Source organism: Bos grunniens, chromosome 2 (genome assembly GCF_055505025.1).
Source record: "Bos grunniens cultivar Pamir isolate PY7600 chromosome 2, Bosgru_T2T1.0, whole genome shotgun sequence".
NCBI classification, from domain to species: domain Eukaryota; kingdom Metazoa; phylum Chordata; class Mammalia; order Artiodactyla; family Bovidae; genus Bos; species Bos grunniens.
This window is the reverse complement of record NC_141166.1, coordinates 109,562,411-109,581,711: the sequence shown is the minus strand read 5'-3', so window position 1 is coordinate 109,581,711 and position 19,301 is coordinate 109,562,411. Positions and strand designations below refer to the sequence as shown.

The following is a 19,301-nucleotide window of genomic DNA, read 5'->3' as shown; positions in this document are numbered from 1 at the left end:
AGTCTCTGGGTGGGGAAGATCCCCTGGACTAGAAAATGGCAACCCACTCCAGTATTCTTGCCTGGGAAATCCCATGGACAGAGGAGCCTGGCGGGCTACAGTCCATAGGGTCGCAAAGAGTCAGACTCAACTTAGGGACTGAGCACGAAATTCCTAATTCACCCAGACGGTAGGTGATAGAGCCAGAATTAAAACCTGGGCAATCTGAAAAAGTCCATTTATATTCAACCAGGGCGCTCTTCTAGTTCCTCTGCAGGCTGAAACTGTTAGTCACTCAGTCATGTCCAGCTGTTTGCGACTCCATGGACTGCAACCTACCAGGCTCCTCTGTCTATGGACTTCTCCAGGCAAGACACTGGAGTGGGTTGCCATTCTCAACTCCAGGGGATCTTCCTGACCTAGGGAGTGAACCCAGGTCTCCTGCATTACAGGAAGATTCTTTACCATCTGAGCCACCAGGAACGCCCCAGGCTACTAAAATACTATCCTAAAAATCAGGCTCAAAGTCAGAGCGATTTCAGAGCCACTATTTGCTGTTATAGGATGATGCCTAAGGAGGAGTAGGAATGTTCCACAAGGCTTCTATTTTTTTCTTTCCCTCTTTCCTTTACCATCAGAAGGGGTCTTTGCAATGACACTGCCATTGGGTGACATCTGCAAACAATAGTCAAATCTTTGTAACAAATTATCACTAATGGACTGTTTTATAAGAATACCAATATCTTTCCTCTCTTCCCCGAGAGAAGTAATTGACTTCATTTTCAACTGAATTAAAAAAAAACTTGTGAACCAACATTTTTTTCAGCACCTGATGTGTTAATGTATTTACATACATTATCTCATTTAATATGCACTCCTGTACCCACCCTCCCCACACACACAAAGGAGCATGTCCTGTTACTCCATGTAACAGAAGAGGAAATCAAGGGAGGCCAGGTTATTTGTTGAAAGTCATAAAATTGAGATAAAGCGGGATACCCACTTCAGGACTTCAAGACCTACCGACTTAACAACTCTGTTTCCTAAGTTAGTATCAACACCAAGGCCTTTTCTGAATATGATCTTACGCCTCACAATGACACAGGATGAATTCAATTCTGAAATGCATTATCTGTGTCACACGTTTCTTAAACTCTCCAAGCTTTAAGTCCTTGTGTGTAAATAGTGATCATAAAAAGACTTCTCAGAGATTGTTGTGAGGATTAAAATAAGTGTAGCAAATCTAGAAAAGCATTTAACGCAGTGTCTGGCACACAGTAAGTGCCCAAGAACTGGAAACCAGGCTTGATGCTCTGGACCTGCCACCTTCATAAAAGGAAGCTGGAACTGAACATACGTTGGAGGAAACAGACAGAACAGGCTCCATCTTGAAAGCAGGACTCCACCTTGGGCCGGACTGTGGACTTTGAGCTATGTGCCCAGTATGTACAGAAACAACAAACCAACTGGAAAACCAGAACCGCCCCCACCACGGAAGAGCCCCAGGGCTCGTAGGTAGGCTCTCCATCACCTAAAAGAATACCCTAATTATCTGTGTAACCGAATAGAAGCAGAAATTCTATTATGCTTACTGGGGTATGACCACAGGCCTATTGATAATTGTCCACGGTTAGCTACCGAGGCTTAAGGCATACGAATCACGGGTTTAAGGCATACAAATCACAGGTTAACTTTGATTGTATTCTTCTTGTCCTTTATTCAGACTAGTTTCAGAGACTTTGGGGAGGTGGGTTTGAGCATGTACACTTAGGGTATATAAGGTTTTCACAAAAACTGGTCGGGGTTCTTGGTTAAGAGGAAACTCTGCCTTGGGCCTGCTGGTGTAATAAACTGCACTCCACTATCTGCACTATCCTTGTGAGTGAGTCTGTTTTCCGGAATGCGTGGCCACAACAATGTCACTTTTTAAAAATTATTTTTAAGAGTGATTTTTGCCTTACCTCTTCCATGTACTTACTTTTTCTTTGCGCTCTGTAATGTTTTGCTTAGCTTGGTTGCCAGTTTCTGAAGTCCTTTGGCATAATTAATCTCCAGATTTGCCCTGTTAGCAAAGGGAGAGTTTTTGGATAGAATACAATGACTGGAAATCAAGAAAAACACAAATACACACACAAAGATTTGAAGGAGGACTCAGGCTGATAATGTAAAGCATAAGGAAATGATTTGTCTACTAGAAGGATTCTCCTGTCCTAGGCGTAACCCTTAAGGATATCCAGGAGAGTCCTAAAAAGGGAGAGAAGTTTTAATTTAACCTTCTTGTACAGTAGCATTATGGGTTGGATTGTGTTCCTGAAAGGTTGTTGCTAAACCACAAAAGACGCCGGGATTCTTGGCCTCCGGAGGAGAAGAATTCAATCGGGGGCCAGAGACAAGGCTTGATTGCTCAGAGCTTTTGTGCAATAAAGTTTTATTAAAGTATAAAAGAGATAGAGAAAGCTTCTGACAAAGACATCAGAAGGGAGCAGAAAGAGTGCTCCCCTGCTAGTCTTTAGCTGGATATTATATAGCTACTAGCAGTCCACTAATTAAAGAAAGGAAATGTCTCAAAACTCAGAGAATGGTACCAGGCCCCTCATCTACAAGATGCATTTTGAGATAATCTTGGCACCAGGTGAGTCATCCTGGGCCATAAAACGATTGACATGAATCTTGAAGAAGGGCAGATTTCCATACAACTATATAGTTCCATTAACCCAGATTAGGAGAACAATGTTTGAGTATAACATACTGGTTTGTCTGAGCCTTTAGGCAGAACTGACTTGAAGACTGAGTCTGGGGTGAATACATAGTTCATTAACAAAGCTTAAGACAAACATTTCCATAAGAAAAATGCATTGGTTAGCTCAAGGTTTGAGAAAAGTTAAGCTCAGGTGGAACCAGGTGTCTTAAAGGCAACACAGAATTTTAAGAGAAACCTCTTTTTAAATTTGTATAGAGAAGGGGGAAAAAATGCAACACTAGTTTGTTTCCTTCTGCCATTAAGAGAGAGAAAAAAATGTCTGACACTTGCAGTTTATCTCCTCTGTTTGGAGACCCCTGGCCTTCCTGCTTGTTACCCTCTCATGCTTAAGTCCTAACCCTTTTGTCTGTGAATATGACCTTATTTGAAAATTGAATCTTTGTAAATGATCAAGTTCAGATGTAGTCACTGGGATGAGCTAGAACTCAATATGGATGTGTCCTAATGAAAGGAAGAAATTTGGGCATAGACACACACAGACACACACACGGAGAATGCTGTGTAAAGATGAAGAGGCAGAGAGCTGGATGATGAGTTGCAAGCTAAGGATCCTGAAGGTTAAACGCCAGCAGACCAGAGAAGCTAGGAGAGAGGCATGGAACAGATCTTCCCTATAGTCCCTGGAAGGAACCAACCTGGCCGACGCATTGATCTCAGACTTCCAGCCTCCAGGACTGTGACACAATAATGTTTCTATAGTTTAAGCTACAATAAGTGACAGTAAGACTGGAAGTTTAGTTACCCAGTCTGTGGTGCCTTGCTATGGCAGTCCTTGCAAACTATTCCAACTACGCTCCTACTTATCCTGAGACATAAGAACCGTCAGACTAACTCTAGACTATAATAGCTGGTAATAAGATAATAATGGAATTAACCAAACAGTAACTTTCTAGTTGGGGCTTCCCTGCTGTCTCAGTAATAAAGCATCCGCCTGCTGATGGAGGAGACTCGGGTTCTATTCCTGGGTGCGGAAGTTCCCCAGAAGAGGAAATGGCAATCCACTCCAGTATTCTTGCCTGGAAAACTCCATGGACATAGGAGCCTGGCAGGCTAGAGTCCATGGTGTCCCAAAAGAGTTGGACATGACTTAGCCACTAAACAACAGCATGCTTCCTAATGGGCCAACACGGGATTTAGAAGATGAATTCCCATGAGTTTGTATGCAAGACAAGACCCATTAGGGAATCTGGGCATGCCCCTCAAAAGAAATAGTTCTTTGGGATAGACTGAATCACTCTCATCTTAAACTGATTTTTCCATGTCCCATTCTAGGCCCATCTATAACTAAAATGAAGACACATTTTTATTCATCTCCTCACTTTTCAATGAAAATAATAAAAATGTAAGAAATTAAGTTGAATTTATACTGTGTTTTTCATCTTACTATAGACCAGAGAGTCTTTATTACATATTTTTCAGTCTTTCAATTCTATTTTTATTATAAAACATCTTTAAAAATTATTTATGACTCCATTTCATTTGGGGAACAATCTCAGGACTCTCCAGTAATTAACTTAATACTTGGATGTTCTCACACAAATTAGACTCAGTGTTATGGACCAAAGAAGGAAAGACAGTTCTATTTTGTAAGTGAAATCCAGATATCATAGGCTATGAACCTGTTGCTAAATTTCTATTCATTTTTCTTCATTAATACAGCTGTGTGCCAAGTTATTCAGGATGTATGTTAAGGCCTAGGTGCAGAAAACACCCATTTGGTAGCAGGCCTTGTTCAAGAATAAGAAAAGGTTAAGACAAATATTTTTAAATAATGAAGATGATAAAGAAATAACTCATAGTGTTTTAAAAAAGATTTCTCTGCTCTTGGAATAAGTTCTGACTGATGGAGAGAGAGAGTCCTGGTTGGCAGCAAGCTCAAAGAGACCACCACCCTCAATGAACTTGAATGTTCTAGAATCCCAGGAGAGGCTGTCACTCAGTAAAGTGGCTTTGCTGCTAAGTCGCTTCAGTCGTGTCCGACTCTGTGCGACCCCATAGAGGGCAGCCCACCAGGCTCCCCCGTCCCTGGGATTCTCCAGGCAAGAATACTGGAGTGGGTTGCCATTTCCTTCTCCAGTGAGTGGCTTTAGAAAACTTTAAAAGGAAGTAATCAGACTTACCTTAAGGGGTTTTATGATAATTAAGATGTGGCAATCACCTAAATAGAGGCTCAAAGACTCTATTTCTATTGATTTCTATTGACCTGCACCACCTGGCCCCTGGCCCTCTTTCTGATTTCTTCTCCTGTCATCCCCTCGTTCACCATACCCTTGTTCAGTAGCCTTATGTCATCCTGCCTCAGGGTCTTTGCACATGTTGTGGCCTCTGCCAGGTAGTTGGTCTACTACATAACCCCATGGCATTCTCCTTCCTGTCAATTTCAACCAGTCTTGTGCAAACATCACTGCCTCAGAGGCCTATTGAAAACAGCATTCTTGTAAGTATCCCCTACAGCTTTATTTATGCCCTAGCATTTATCACTATCTTATATCACATAATTTTTTAGTGTGCTTCTATGAACATCTCTAGCGTGTAAGCTCCATCAGGGTCAGGATTTTGTATTACTCATTGCTATATCTCTAGGCTTAGAACAGTGCTTGGCATGTGATTGGTACTCAGCATGTATTTCTTGAATGAATGAATAGACTTCCTATCAGGTCTTGCTTAGAATTTTTAACCAGTCTCCACTACAAGTCTGTTCTCATTTCACTACTTTTGAAAATTTTAAACTGCTGAATTATTTAAATTCAGTCCCACACATTTGAACTGTGCTCAGCTCTGACATCAGTGTACACGACTCTCTAGCACTTGCAACAGCTAGACACATAAACCCTCTTCTAACCCATCCTAACCAGAGGGATCTTTAGGCGTTTCATTTCTAGCATTCCTTTCTTGCTTGGAAGCCACACATAGAACATTAAAAGTGATGATGCATTTGTTGAGCTCAGATAGTGATAGACACCGAATGAGTTCTTAATAAATATTAATTTTTCTAATATTGTTAGGGAAGCACACTGATTGAAACCACCCACCCTGGCCAGGCACCATAGTAACCATTTGCATGAGTTGTTTTATGACAGAAGAGGTTCTGGTAAGGAACATGGAACTAATAAACCTCCACCAACCAGAAGAGATGGGGAAAGGTCAAAAGGAGACACCACATGTCCGACCACCTCCCAGAATCCTCCTCTCTGGCATCCATCTTGGCTGAACAAAGCATGCGCCACCAGGAAGGACTCTGAGTCAGAATGACTGGCTAAAGACAACCCGGAAACTAACCCCATCACCGTAAAACCTGAGACTGCAAGCCATGTGGCAGAACTGTTCTCCTGGGTTCCCTTACCCTCCTGCTCTCCGGCCAGGTGCCGTTTCTCAATAAAATCTCTTGCTTTGTCAGCACATGTGTCTCCTTGGACAATTCATTTCCGAGTGTTAGACAAGAGCCCAGTTTCAGGCCCTGGAAGGGGTCCCCTTTCCTGCAACAATATGATTATGAGTATGTATCCAAAAGAATTTCCAAACATTCAGAACACCCCAAATATACAGAGACAGAGAGGTGTGGGGGAAAGAAGGCACAATTTTCTCATCCACAGCTCCAGAACCATCCTGAATGGCTCCCCCAGGAAAGGGAATGCTGTCAGGCACAGGCTCTTCCTCAGAATTCAGTTTCACTTTTACACAGTTCTTGCAGGTTGTATAAGATAGCTCAGAGGCTAAGCAGAAATAAAAAAAGACGATGTCAAGAGTGTGAAGCATGGTGTTCCTTTACATCCTTAACCCTTTCTGATTCACCTGCAGGGTCGGGGGGAGAGGGGGCGGAATGGGCTTTGGTGGCAAGAAAGGAGAGGGTCCTGTTCACTTTGAACTGATGGGCTCTTCTGTTTTGAGCTCCGTGTCTCTGCTGGCTTTCTCTCATGAACGGTAGGAAATCAGCCTAGAGAGACCCAATTACCACACAGCATCTCTTGCTTTGGAAGGCTTCTCTTTACATACAATTATCTTAGAAATCTACAGGAAGTAGATTTGTAGTTTTATAGGTTGGTATACAGCTTAAAAATTCTTGTAATCCTGCCCATGAGGTTTGTGTCCAAACAGTGCAGTCTCTCCTGACAAATTTGTGACATGTTGATGAGGCTTGACCTGTGTTTTGTCTACACAGAAACTAGTGACTCCGGCATTTATTATACAACATGACAGGCAACATTCTAAGTGCTTCAGGTATGTTTCCTTATAACCTGCAATCACTCCCATCAGGAAGGCACACTGACTCTACCCATTTCATGGAGGGGAACGCTGAGGCACAGAGAGTTTAGTCGGTAACTTGCCCTGCTGGAGGTCACTCATGAAGAAGTGACAGCTGGGATGCAAACCCAGGTAGTCTGGCTCAAGAACCTGCCTGCCCAGCACTCCACTCTTCTGCCTCTGAAACTGGAGAATTACAGGGGAGTCAGAAGCAAATGCTTTTCAAAATTGACACTGCCTCTCTCTCTGCCTTTAACTGCAGTGTTCTGATTCACCACAACTCGTGAGGCTTAGCAGGTAGAAATGGGATCACAGCAGCCTAGGAGAAGACAGAATGAGCTTCCTGGGGCTTCTTCCAAAAGCATCTGTGCAGTTCGTTGTAAGGCGCTTTCCTGGATGAGGAGGGGGAGGTCTTGAGGGTCTAGAAAAGTGGGGGAGGAGGGGTTCTGATATCACATGTCACCAAGGTAGCCCTCTGAGGCCAGACTGAGCTGGACACAGCCTCTCTGAGCAGCACAATTGTGCCCTTTGTCTCTCTGCCTTCAATACTCTAATGGTAGCCCTACTACATAAATATATTCGTTTCCCTGGTGGCTCAGATGGTAAGGAATCTGCCTGCAATGCAGGAGACCCAGATTCGATCCCAGGGTTGGGGAGATCTCCTGGGGAAGGAAATGCCAACCTAATTCATTATTCTTGCCTGGAGCATTTCATGGACAGAAGAGTCCAAAGAATTGAACATGACTTAGAGACTTAAACCACCACAATACATAAATACTACATATATTTCATATTTAACACCAACATTCAGAACTTCCCTGGTGGCTCAGATGGTAAAGCGTCTGTCTACAATGTGGGAGACCTGGGTTCGATCCCTGGGTTGGGAAGATCCCCTGGAGAAGGAAATGGCAATCCACTCCAGTACTATTGCCTGGAAAATCCCATGGACAGATGAGCCTGGTAGGCTACAGCCCATGGGGTCGCAAAGAGTCATCAACCAAGTGAAATAGGTTGCAGTTATTTCCTCTTGCATTTTAACACTAATGACCATTTCAGAATCCCCAGCAGATCACCCTACATGTCAGAAGGTAAGGAAATGAGAAAGTGGGAAGGATGAACTTGTGTACAGGAGGGGAACATGTTGCTAGGCTCCTTTTCTGGTGAGTTTGCTTACAACTGAAAAGCTCTCTGGCCTCTGAACCTAAATGGCTTTATCTTAGCAGAGGTTAATGGGTAAATTCCTCCCCAGAGAAAAATCACTCTAAAAAGCCACATTCCAACTGGTAAGTGTGGAGAGAGCTGTCATTGTTATAGGTTAGAATGCTTGCAAATTGAAACAAACACCGCCATGTGGCTCATCTGTTTAGGGTCCCATGAAGCAGAATATACATCCTTTCCGAATTCCTGCTAAAAAGAAATGAATGGACAGAGTCAGAAAGGGACATGTTTTCCCAAGGCAGACATGGCAATGCGCACCCCCAGCCACACTGGTTTCTTCTAAGGTATGTGCTTTAATATGGCTCCTAGTCTAGAAGACACCACATGTGAAGAAAGTCAACAGAGGCAGAGTTAACCTCAAATTGAGACATGGACTTTTCCCCCCTCATTAAAATAATTGGAAACTAGTTTATAAGAACATTGAGCTAATGTTCTAGCCCTACAGCTACTGTATCTAATAGGAGTTGAGATTCTCTCTCCAAGCAATTGTCTTGGCACATGTGAAATTGATGATGTATCTTTTTGGATGGGTAATTCAATCTTGGAATATTCCAGTGAGTCTTAATAATCCCTGACCAGGGAAATGGCATGCACTGACTTTTAATCCAGTTATATTCTAATTTCCTCTCAGCATGTGGAGGCAGGTCAACACATTTTCATTAGCAATAATGAAGATCAACCAATAAGTCAAAGACTAACATTTGTCTTAGATTTGAAAATAAATCATATTTAAAAAAACATGAGAGACAGAAAATATGTGGTATCAGATTCAATATTTTAGACAGGGCACAAATTAAATTGTAAGACTATAAGTGACCAGGTAATCAATTTTCGAGTGCTCTACTCTAAGAAAATTAAGATGATAAAAAGAGATTAAAAATGAAAACTGTAGCTGCTTCTGTGTCTATGAGGAATCGGTTAAAATTGAACGAAGGCTCTCTCAAGACTGAAAACAGCAGGTGACAACCCTCCCCCCTTTATTATGAATTAAGAAGAAATTTTAGTCTGAAACTCTTTGCAATATCACACCCCCATTCCTGGCCTCCTGCTTTCTATCAGCAACAGCTTCTTGGGACCTGATATGCTGACATGTTCCACACAAGCTTTATCAGTTTGCCATTTGAAAGATAGCGGCAAGCTCATACAAATAGGCTGTATATAAAAGTTAATAACAATTTGAAAATTGAAAGACATTTTTACACAGGTACTACTTTTTGAGCAGTGGGATTCTCTGGCTAGCCAACCATACCCACTTCATCATTATTCATTGCCTTTATTCTGGTTCCTGAGAACAGTGTCTAAAAGGAGAACTAGGAAGATGAGACTTGGAGGTCACGCTGCTTGGGTGTCCAGTCTGGGAGTTTCACTGAGTCTCTGCTTGCTTCTGGCCCAGGGGATGCACAGCTAAGGTTGGTCTAGCACCTCAGATCCTCTGTGTCTTAATTCTTGAACTGAGTGAGTTTATGTGGGTGGGGAGAGGGAGCTTTGTTGTGGGGGAAGTCAGGTGAAATAGATAAGAAAGGCAGTTTTTAAAACTTTTCAACTGGAAAGCAAAATGTTATACAGAATCCCACCATATTATATAGATGCTGTGTTCTGAGTAAGTGGGAACAGGAATGAAAAAGGGTGCTGAGTCCCGCCCATTAATTTCTTCCTACCTGCTAAAGTGACCCCTGAGAGCTTTCCACAGACCCCTTTGCTACCAGGTACAAAAGCCACTGGGCTTGATGACCACAGGTGTCCCTTACCATAGAAAACCCTAATACGTTGTGAAGGGAACTGGATCACTCCCATAGCTGTGCCCCAAACGGCCTGCCCACTTGGAAGATGCCCTCACGCCATGCCTGTGTAGATCTGAGTAGAAATTACAATATGCCACCTTTTCCATACCCCCATCTGTAAGTTAGGGGTGGGATAGAGTATTCACATAGTGCATTGGATTGTGAGACTTTAAGTAAGAGAAACCAAAGATAAGATGCATTTAACGCACTTCCTGGTCTCTTCTATGATTTTATTATTCTCTTCTAGCTTTTGTTCAAAATACTCTATCTAAGTACATTTCTTTGACACACTCATTTATTACTCCTTGTAAAGAGCATAACTTAAACTTCTAAAAAGTGTGAGGTTGTGAGTGCCTAAAGGCACAGAATCACTCACGAGAATACATTTATTCCCTCAGTGAGCATCCAATGAATGCCTACTCTGTGCAAGTCATGTGGGATACAAAGACCCTTAAGGAGTTCAGCGTCCAGTAGTGGAGACAGACAAGTGAACAGAAAGGCAGTACTGCCACAGCAGAGATAAATACTAGTGGAGTCTTGACCAGGAGGCCAACCAGAGTGGGATGACTGAATTCTGAAGAATGCATTGAGTGGAAGCTGGCAGTGAAGGTAGAAGTGCCTCCTGGGCAGAGGATACAGCATGTACAACTGCCAGGACCCATGATGGCAGGTAGGAGGGGTGGGGAGGTGATTGCAAGTGGTTCTACAAGCAGCGACCATAAGTAAGATGGAGAGATGTGATCTGAAAGATGTGATCTTAGAGATGTGATCTTTAAGCTGATCTTAAAGTTCCTTCTATGAAATACTACAAAGGCTGAATTTTATACTAAAGGTCATGGAAACTTCTGAAGGGTCTTAAACAGGGTCCTGACCACAAAGTGAAAGATGTCTTAGATGCTCCCTAGTTGAGGCAACTTGCTTGGGTGAGAAAAATTAGATCCTCTGAAGGGACACAGCTCTGAGCCCAGGTACCAGACATGAAGGTTGAGAGTGAATTAAATTTCTACTTTCACAATGCCCCTCAGCCAGGTGCCTTCATGCAGTGTACAAACTGCCCAGCAGCAGGGCAGTACCCCCAGGCAGAGGACAGGTTAAGAGTGCTCTGCCAGAACAATGGCAGAAGCCATGAAATGAAAACAAAGCTAGAGGAGCAGAGGTGTTTGGAAAAGAGAAATATAAGGACTTGGTCATGAGTTGAGACAGCAGAGGAGCTTCCCTGGTGGCTCACACAGTTAAGAATCTGCCTGAAATACAGAATACCTGGGTTCGATCCCTGGGTCAGGAAGATCCCCAGAGAAGGGAAAGGCTACCCACTCCAGTATTCTTGCTTGGAGAATTCCATGGACAGAGAGCCTGGTGGGCAACAGTCCAAGGGATTGCAGAGTCGGACATGACTGAGCAGCCACTGATCACTGAGACAGAAGAAGGGGTCATGGGTGGATCCCCCATACTGGGCTTGACTGGGTGGGCAGAGGTCCAGGTAATCATGGTTAAAAATCCAGAAGGAGTGAGTACCAGCTTTGGCGAAAAGCTGATCAACTCTATTTGGATAAGCTTCCATTGTGGTTTCATGGAGCATTCAGCTGGAAATGTCCAATAGCCTGTTGGATATATGGTTTGAAGTACAGGTTAAGACGTATTGCCTAGTACGTATGGAAGCTATCAATACGCAGAAAAGGGCTGAAGTTGTGGGAACTAAGATCACTCAAGCTATGGTAGACTAGAAAAGATAAGGATTTATTAAAGATTTCATTTTAATCACTTATCTTTTATTGACAGCCTCTGCAATGCCTTGTAGATGAAACAATGACCAACTACACTTCCTTCTTTGTTTTCTTCTTTTATTTTTAATTAAAAAAAATGTTTTATGTCCAGAGTTGTGGTACTTGCTGTTTGAAAACCTGATCTTAAGCTTTCATAGAGGAAAAAAATAATTGATTTTTCCCATCAAAGCCTGTTTACACTTCAGCTATGTGGGGCAGGGAACCAAACGTTCAAACAGTTTCTAGAAATGTGCCTTTGTTTTTTTGGATCTGATTTGTGATTGTTTTGAAGTGAATGTGATGGCTTTGGCATTAGGCATTTTAGGAGCTGCTGTGTGTTTCTGGCTAAATCTGAGTTGCTACTACAAAAAAAGGAAACTGAAGCAGCTAATTAGATAAAAGAAGCTAAGCACAGCCATGAATTACAGAATTTCCAGGCAAAATGGTGTTTCAATTCCAACACACTTTTCTATCACCACCAATTAGAACAAATGCAAGAAGGCAGCTGAGCTTGGAAATAGAGCATTATCTGGCCTTGAAGCTTGATTGGGATGCAGTCCCTTGTAGCCAGGAGCTAATACAGATGTGTTAGCAGAAGCACATTCCAATGGATTCTTAAGCAAGGTGTCTGCAACTGTTAATATCCAAGGATAGTAAAGGCTCTGTTTAACAATACAGGTGTAATAATAAGAAAATAAACCTTAAACTAGCTTTCGTTTTTTTAATTCAATCTACAAATATTTACTGAATGCATTTTATGTGGCAGGTATTCTTAAGCACCATATGCCCTCTCACTAAATCTTTCATATGTTGGCTGCTGGATTTGTCTTCATGAATTCTATGTCATGATTTTCTGGGTCTCGGTAGAACTGCCTGCTGTACATATTCTAAGGGTACCCTTTTACTTGTCTGATGGGGTTTCCTGTTACTTGTCTATACTCTTAAGTAATACGATGTTCTCAGTCACTCAGTGATGTCCAACTCTTTGCAATTCCATGGACTGTAGCTCACCAGGCTCCTGTGTTCATGGGATTCTCCAGTTAAGAATACTGAAGTGGGTTGCCATTCCTTTCTCCAGGGGATCTATCCCACTCAGGGACTGAACCCCGGTCTCCTGCATTGGAGGTGGATTCTTTACTGTCGAGTCATTAGGAAAGCCCAAGTAATATGATAGCTTCTTTCCCAGAGTATTGGCTTTCTAGGCATTTTCCTAATACCAAGGAAAGGTATCACTGATTCATATGTAATAAGCCCATCTTATTTTCCATTTAAGAGGAAAATAAGCCGAGTGCTCATGTCTGGATAACTGGTGGGAAACAGCTTTTTATCTTTTGTATGTCTGGGGAACGAACTACTGATAACTAACTACAGACTGGGGACTGCTATGTTGGTTGTGACCACTCCTCCTTTTGATATGGTAATTATGTCCTCAAACACTCCTTTGGAAGAGACAGGAACCTCAGAATCACTCCCAGTGGGAAAGAAATGACCCAGTCATGGAGGGAGGTAGCATCTGTCTTTGCCAGCTGACATGCAGGGAATTTGTTGGGGAAAAAAATACAATATACCACATATTCATAGATTAGTAGGGACTTTGTGTCCATTAGAAAACAATTCTTTGGAAACACCTACTCTTTTAGCATGGATGACATCCTTTAGGTTAACTACATGATCCAAGAGCTGAGCAAAGGAAGGAGAGCTTCAAGCTCAGGTGTGAGGTGGCATTGCCAAATGCACATTTATCAGGAATAAATATAAAGCAACTCACACAAGGTATCTTGGTTAAGGGGAAATGATTTAATTGTGAAAGATTAGCTTTGCCCATTGTTCAGGAAAGCATTCATTGCATATACGACCTAATAGCCAGCATAATTCTTTGGGTCTAGGTAAACCATTAGATCCCCTCTTTGTATTTATGCTATGCAATTTTTACCCCAGAGATGTGCACATAATTTTGCTAGATTTTCAAATTCTATACTCTGTTCTGCTGCTGCTGCTGCTAAGTCGCTTCAGTCGTGTCCGACTCTGTGCGATCCCATAGATGGCAGCCCACCAGGCTCCACTGTCCCTGGGATTCTCCAGGGAAGAACACTGGAGTGGGTTGCCATTTCCTTCTCCAATGCATGAAAGTGAAAAGTGAAAGGGAAGTCGCTCAGTCGTGTCTGACTCTTAGTGACCCCATGGACTGCAGCCTACCAGGCTCCTCCATCCATGGGATTTTTCCAGGCAAGAGTACTGGAGTGGGTTGCCATGGCCTTCTCCGATATTCTGCTCTATGAAGAGATAAAACTGTGAAGGGAGATATCTTTAGCTACCCACGTGTCTCTCCTTCGCTGGAGCCCATTTGCCATTCTGGAACGTGTGGGAAAGTTTGCACGTGAATAGGTCTAGGGCAGATGGAAGCCTGAGGAAGCAACTTCAAGAGAGACACAGGTAAGAAAGGAAGGTTTTGACTGTATGCAAAGTAGGTGTGTCTGTGGCAAGGCAGAGATGCAGAGTTACATAGACAAGAGAGAAAGAATAGGGCCATTTTGGAGAAATAATTCTCTTAAATTTATTCAGTTATTTGTTGAGTTTGTTTACCAGGCATTATCCATCATCAACCTTCTATCTTTATAGCTCTCTATCAGGCACTAGTTTTGAACCTGTAGACACCAAATAACCAAGGCTCAGCTTACTGTAACCCAAGTCACTTGTACGGTTACTCTGTGTACAGATTCTTCTTGATCGCAGGAGGGAGATGTTTTCTAATTTAGGTAATAGGTTGAACTTGTGTAATAGTTAACTGGTCTTATTTTACATAGTTTCCTTTGAGATGGATCAAAAATATTTTTCTTATAGAAAAAAAAAAAATTCCCTCCAAGATTGGTCCTCTCTTCTTTTCATAGAATTAAAGCAATTTGGCTATTAAGAGAGAAATAACTTGTTTAAACTTGTTTTCTTTTTGACTCCATTTGACAAACCTGGTTCAGTTCAGTTTAGTTCAGTCGCTCAGTTGTGTCCGACTCTTTGCAACCCCATGAACCACAGCACCCCAGGCCTCCCTATCCATCACCAACTGCCGGAGTCTACCAAAACCCATGTCCATTGAGTTGGTGATGCCATCCAACCATCTCATCCTCTGTCGTCCCCTTCTCCTCCTGCCCTCAATCTTTCCCAGTATCAGGGTCTTTTCAAACCTGGTCACTTCTTTATAAAAAAGCATGTTTGAACTCTCCTGTATCTTTCCTTGGCCTCGTTCACTCGTCCTGATAAAGCTATGTAAAGAACATAGCTTTATCAGGACCAGTGAATGTTCTCCCTTGCTCTTGACTTACTAACACAGGATGCAATTAACTCAGGCATCTTTGCTTTTATGGCACACGTACAGTATTTTAAACTTGAAATGGGTTCCCTTGAAAGAATAACCAATCTCTTTTGAAGGTCTCTTTGGAATTGTTTATTACAGAACTGTCGACACGTAGAGAAATGACCTAAGCACACTGTAGGCCCAATTCAATCCTCGGGGACTCTAATTTTAAGCAGGAATTTTTGTAATTTCTTGCCTGAGTTAAGTGTGTTCATTTCAGCATAATAAAGAGCTTTACACATGATCAAGTGTAGTATTAAGAGAAGATGATACTGAAAATGGTGACTCTATTCATCCATGTCCTCACTCAACAGACACTTACTGAAGAAGTCAAAAGGCCAGACTCTGAGAGCTCAGCATACAAAGATGAGTAAGACACAGCTGCTGCCCTTGCCAGGGAGACAGAAAAGCAGACGAATAATTGCCATCAGTGTGAAGAGCACAGTAATGGGAGTATAGGTCAGGCACAATGGTGGGCCCCAGGAGAGGGTGATAATCAGAGGGACTTGACTGAGCTTTCCCAAGCAGAATTACTTCCTGTTGTTTCCTGATTTTTATGGTACCCCAGTGATAAATGTGCAATAGCGAAGAATCACTCTTCAGACTGATTTCTCAAGTACCAAAATATAACACTGCGTTCTGGAAAGTAGGACAGCTTGTAATCACTCCTCCAGTCTTGTCGCTGGCTGCAACTAAAGAGGAAAAACTGCTCCGTGCAAACATGCATTTTGTACCTTTGCTGAAGAATGGATGTGATCTGCTTGCAGAAATCTTCTCCATTTTGAGAAAACTCCTTCAGGTTCTTGTATACTTTATTATACTGAAACAGAAAAGATGTACAGAAGGGTTAGGAGCACTCCCAAAGACCGAACTGCTGTAAATTCAGAATGCTGCTGTGATGAGGGCTGTCTTCGTAAATGATTCTGCAGCTACAGAATGCACACTTTGATGAGTTCTTAAAAATAAAGAGGAAGTCTCTTCTGTCTGGATGTGAAAGACTCTGGAGAACTTTTCAAAAATAGAGCTGGTCTATCTGTTTCTTCCTAGGCCAAATGCAAACTCTTCATCAGTGGGTGAAGTTGGATTCCTGTCACTCCTTTTAGTCCCAGGAAAGCTAAAAATACATCCTGAAATACACTGCAGATTCATGTTATGTCACCCCCACAAATTCCAATATATTTCTGGACCTCATGACAAACCCTGAACCATTAAAGTGAGTCTTTCTTGACTGTGATAGAAAACGTAAGTAAATAATTTGTTAATAAAATTTCTCCTAGTCCCCTCTATATCTCATTGAACTTTCGTAATAAGAATGTTATAATAATGAGGTGAACATTTTGGTTGAACCAAACCTTTATATATTTATAAATAAACCTTTATCAGTGTATCTATATATGAATTTAGTTGTAGACAAAAATATTCCAATCGAGAGATTTTTGTCATGTGGCTCAAAACTCCACAATGTTCTTCTGAACATTGTATTGCTGAGGCTAGACATAGATGATGATTGCCCATAGGAAGAGGGTGTCAATTGATTCTGCTGCTTTCCTGACAACAGAGTGGGTGAGAGAGGTGATCTAGTCTCAAACGCATCATCTCGGTGTTTCCATCTGGGAGATGGGATGGCCCATGTCATTTTTCAAAACGAGATTGCACCCAGGAGGATGCAAATTCTGTGTAGACTGAGTGTCATGCAGTGACTCTGCTCAGACAATGAGCCAGCCCCTTTCTGACCTCAGATGTCGTGAGCATGCTGCTGGTCACCCTGCTGAGAAGGAGAAAGGACAGGAAACTCAGACTTCCTGAGAACCTCCTATGGGACAACCATGTTTCCATACAGGAATCTTCAGTGCAAGACAACTTCTCAGCTGTCAGCCAGCACCTGGAGTAAGGGGCTGGTAGACTGGCAAATAGGACAGAGGGCACAGAGGAATAAAATCCTGGAGAAAGGACCAAAACAGGCCCCTACCTGCAGGGGTGGGACCAACCGACACTAGGATGTAGTGACATACTCTTATAGATACTACATCCTTTGATCTTTATGCAGTAGTTTAACTTTCCCCTGAATTTAACACAGAAAGCCACCACAGGACCTGGTAGATGCACAATAGGAGAAAACAGCCTCACTGAAACCACCCAGAACACAAGGACTGGGGTCAGAGTGCAAAGGTATTTAGAAGGACATTGTTGACTCCTAAAGCAAGGTTTGCAAAATCACAGGTTTACAGCACCGTCAGACACCTGGATAAGGGAGAGCAGGCTGGGAACGGTGAGCTGGAGGGACGGCTGCCACAGCAACTCTGGACCACAGACCAGCTTTCTTGTCCAAAAAAGCTGAAATGAGGATTGGGATCTGAAAATATATATTTTTTTTAATTGCAGCAAACGAGTCACAAAATTTTAAACTATCTTCCAAGCAAGCAAAACACACTTGGGTGTAGCCTTCATTATGAAGAAATGACTCTCTCAAATGAACTTACTTACAAAACAGAAAGAGACTCATGGACTTCAAAAATGAATTTATGGTTGCTCGGGGGAGGGGATAGTTAGGGAGTTTGGGAAGGTCACTGCTGTATTCAAAATGGATAACCAACAAGGACCTATTGTATAGCACATGGAGCTCTACTCAGTGTTATATGCCAGCCTGGATGGGAGCGGGTTTTGGGTTTTGGATGCAAGTATATGTATGGCCAAGTCCCCTTGCTGTTCACTGAAATTACAACAACATTAATAGGCTATACGTGCTCAGCTGTGTCCAACTCTTTGCAACTCTATGGACTATAGCCCTCCAGGCTCCTCTGTCCATGGGGTTTTCCAGGCAAGAAGACTGGAGTGTAGAGCCATTCCCTTCTCCAGGGGTTCTTCCTGACCCAGGGATTGAACCCACATCTCCTGTGTCTCCTGCATTGGCAGGTGGATTCTTTAACACTGAGCCACCTGTGAAGCCGATTGGTTATACCTCAATACAAAATAAAGTTTAAAGTTTGCAAAGAAAAAAAGAAATGATTCTCCTCTGAGGCATGAGAGTAAAATCACAGTGTGGCAACCAAGATTTCTCATTTTTATTTTCATAAACGTAAATTGTTATCTGTGAATGACATGATACTCTCAGGCCTCTTCTTCCCCTTACAAGTACAATGGGAGAGTTTGGTAAGCACTTTAAAATTGCTTAGCTTTTTTGTTTATTTCTTAGTCACCTAAACATTTTCACTAAATTCTCCCTTAAGCCTTTTATTTCCTTCCCATAACACTGAATAACATCAATAAAACATAACTAGGTATCATGAAAAGAAAATAGAGAAATGTTAAGCAGGCACATGCCCTTGGAATAAAGTCATTTCTCAACCTCTCTCCCCCTTATGTGTAGCCATGCAATTAAATGCTTCCCAAAGGGAGATGGGTGAAAGTTCATGTTGGGCTTCAGTGAAAATTCCTTCCTCCTCTTTCCTGAATCTGGGAATTAAAATGACAGCTGTGCCATAAGGTTATCTTGAGGGTGGATGCCACATGCTAAGATTTTAGGTCAGAAAGAGAGAGAGCCTGGATCCTGAGGGCCTCTATCTGAGCCCTAACTCTCTACTTAGGGACATATTTTATGTATGGGAGGACTATAACAATAGACTTTCTTTTTCAAAGCCACTCTTATTTTGCATTTCTAAAATATATAGCTAAACATTATTCTAAATCAGAGTCTGTTTTTTTTTTTTTTTAACATCTACAAGTGATTTATTTATTGTTTGTTTGTCTTATTTTTACAATGTTGTGTTGGTTTCTGCCATACAACAATGTGAACTAGCCATAATTATACATATATCTCTTCCCTCCCTCGCCTCCCCCAATCCCACCCTCCAGGTCATTACAGAGCCCAGACTTTTTGTTTTAAATTACGAAACATTATTATGTTTCAGAAATAATAATAATACATACACTAATTATGATATCCCTTTATATTCATGCTACCTAAGTTACAGAGATAACAACACATTTCTGCTCTTTTTTCAACATTGCAATATTGTGATATTTTCTTTCTTTCTTTCTTTTTTTTGACCAAGCCAAGCTGCTTGTGGGATCTCAGTTCCCTGACCAGAGCTTGAACCCAGGCTACACAATGAAAGCCTGGAATCCTAACTACTAGGCCACCAGAGAACTCTGTTTCTGCTCTTTTTAAGCAACATTTTCTTTCCCTTTCATAATTTCTTTGACTATTC

At 42.1% G+C, this 19,301-nt stretch overlaps 1 protein-coding gene across 12 annotated transcripts in view; it reads right to left on the bottom strand.

Moving 5' to 3' along the window:
• NOSTRIN (nitric oxide synthase trafficking) overlaps positions 1–19,301 on the bottom strand; it is a 63,670-nt gene that overhangs the window by 37,211 nt on the left and 7,158 nt on the right. For 7 of the 12 annotated variants that reach the window (XM_086356387.1, XM_086356395.1, XM_086356417.1 and 4 more), the window contains exons 2-3: positions 15,828–15,913; positions 1,958–2,041 (exon numbers count right to left, since the gene is read on the bottom strand). In XM_086356387.1, coding sequence (XP_086212513.1) covers positions 1,958–2,041; positions 15,828–15,913 — 170 coding nt within the window. The remainder of the gene's footprint in view (positions 1–1,957; positions 2,042–15,827; positions 15,914–19,301) is intronic. The other 5 variants (XM_086356411.1, XM_086356457.1, XM_086356465.1 and 2 more) reach the window with 1 other exon arrangement.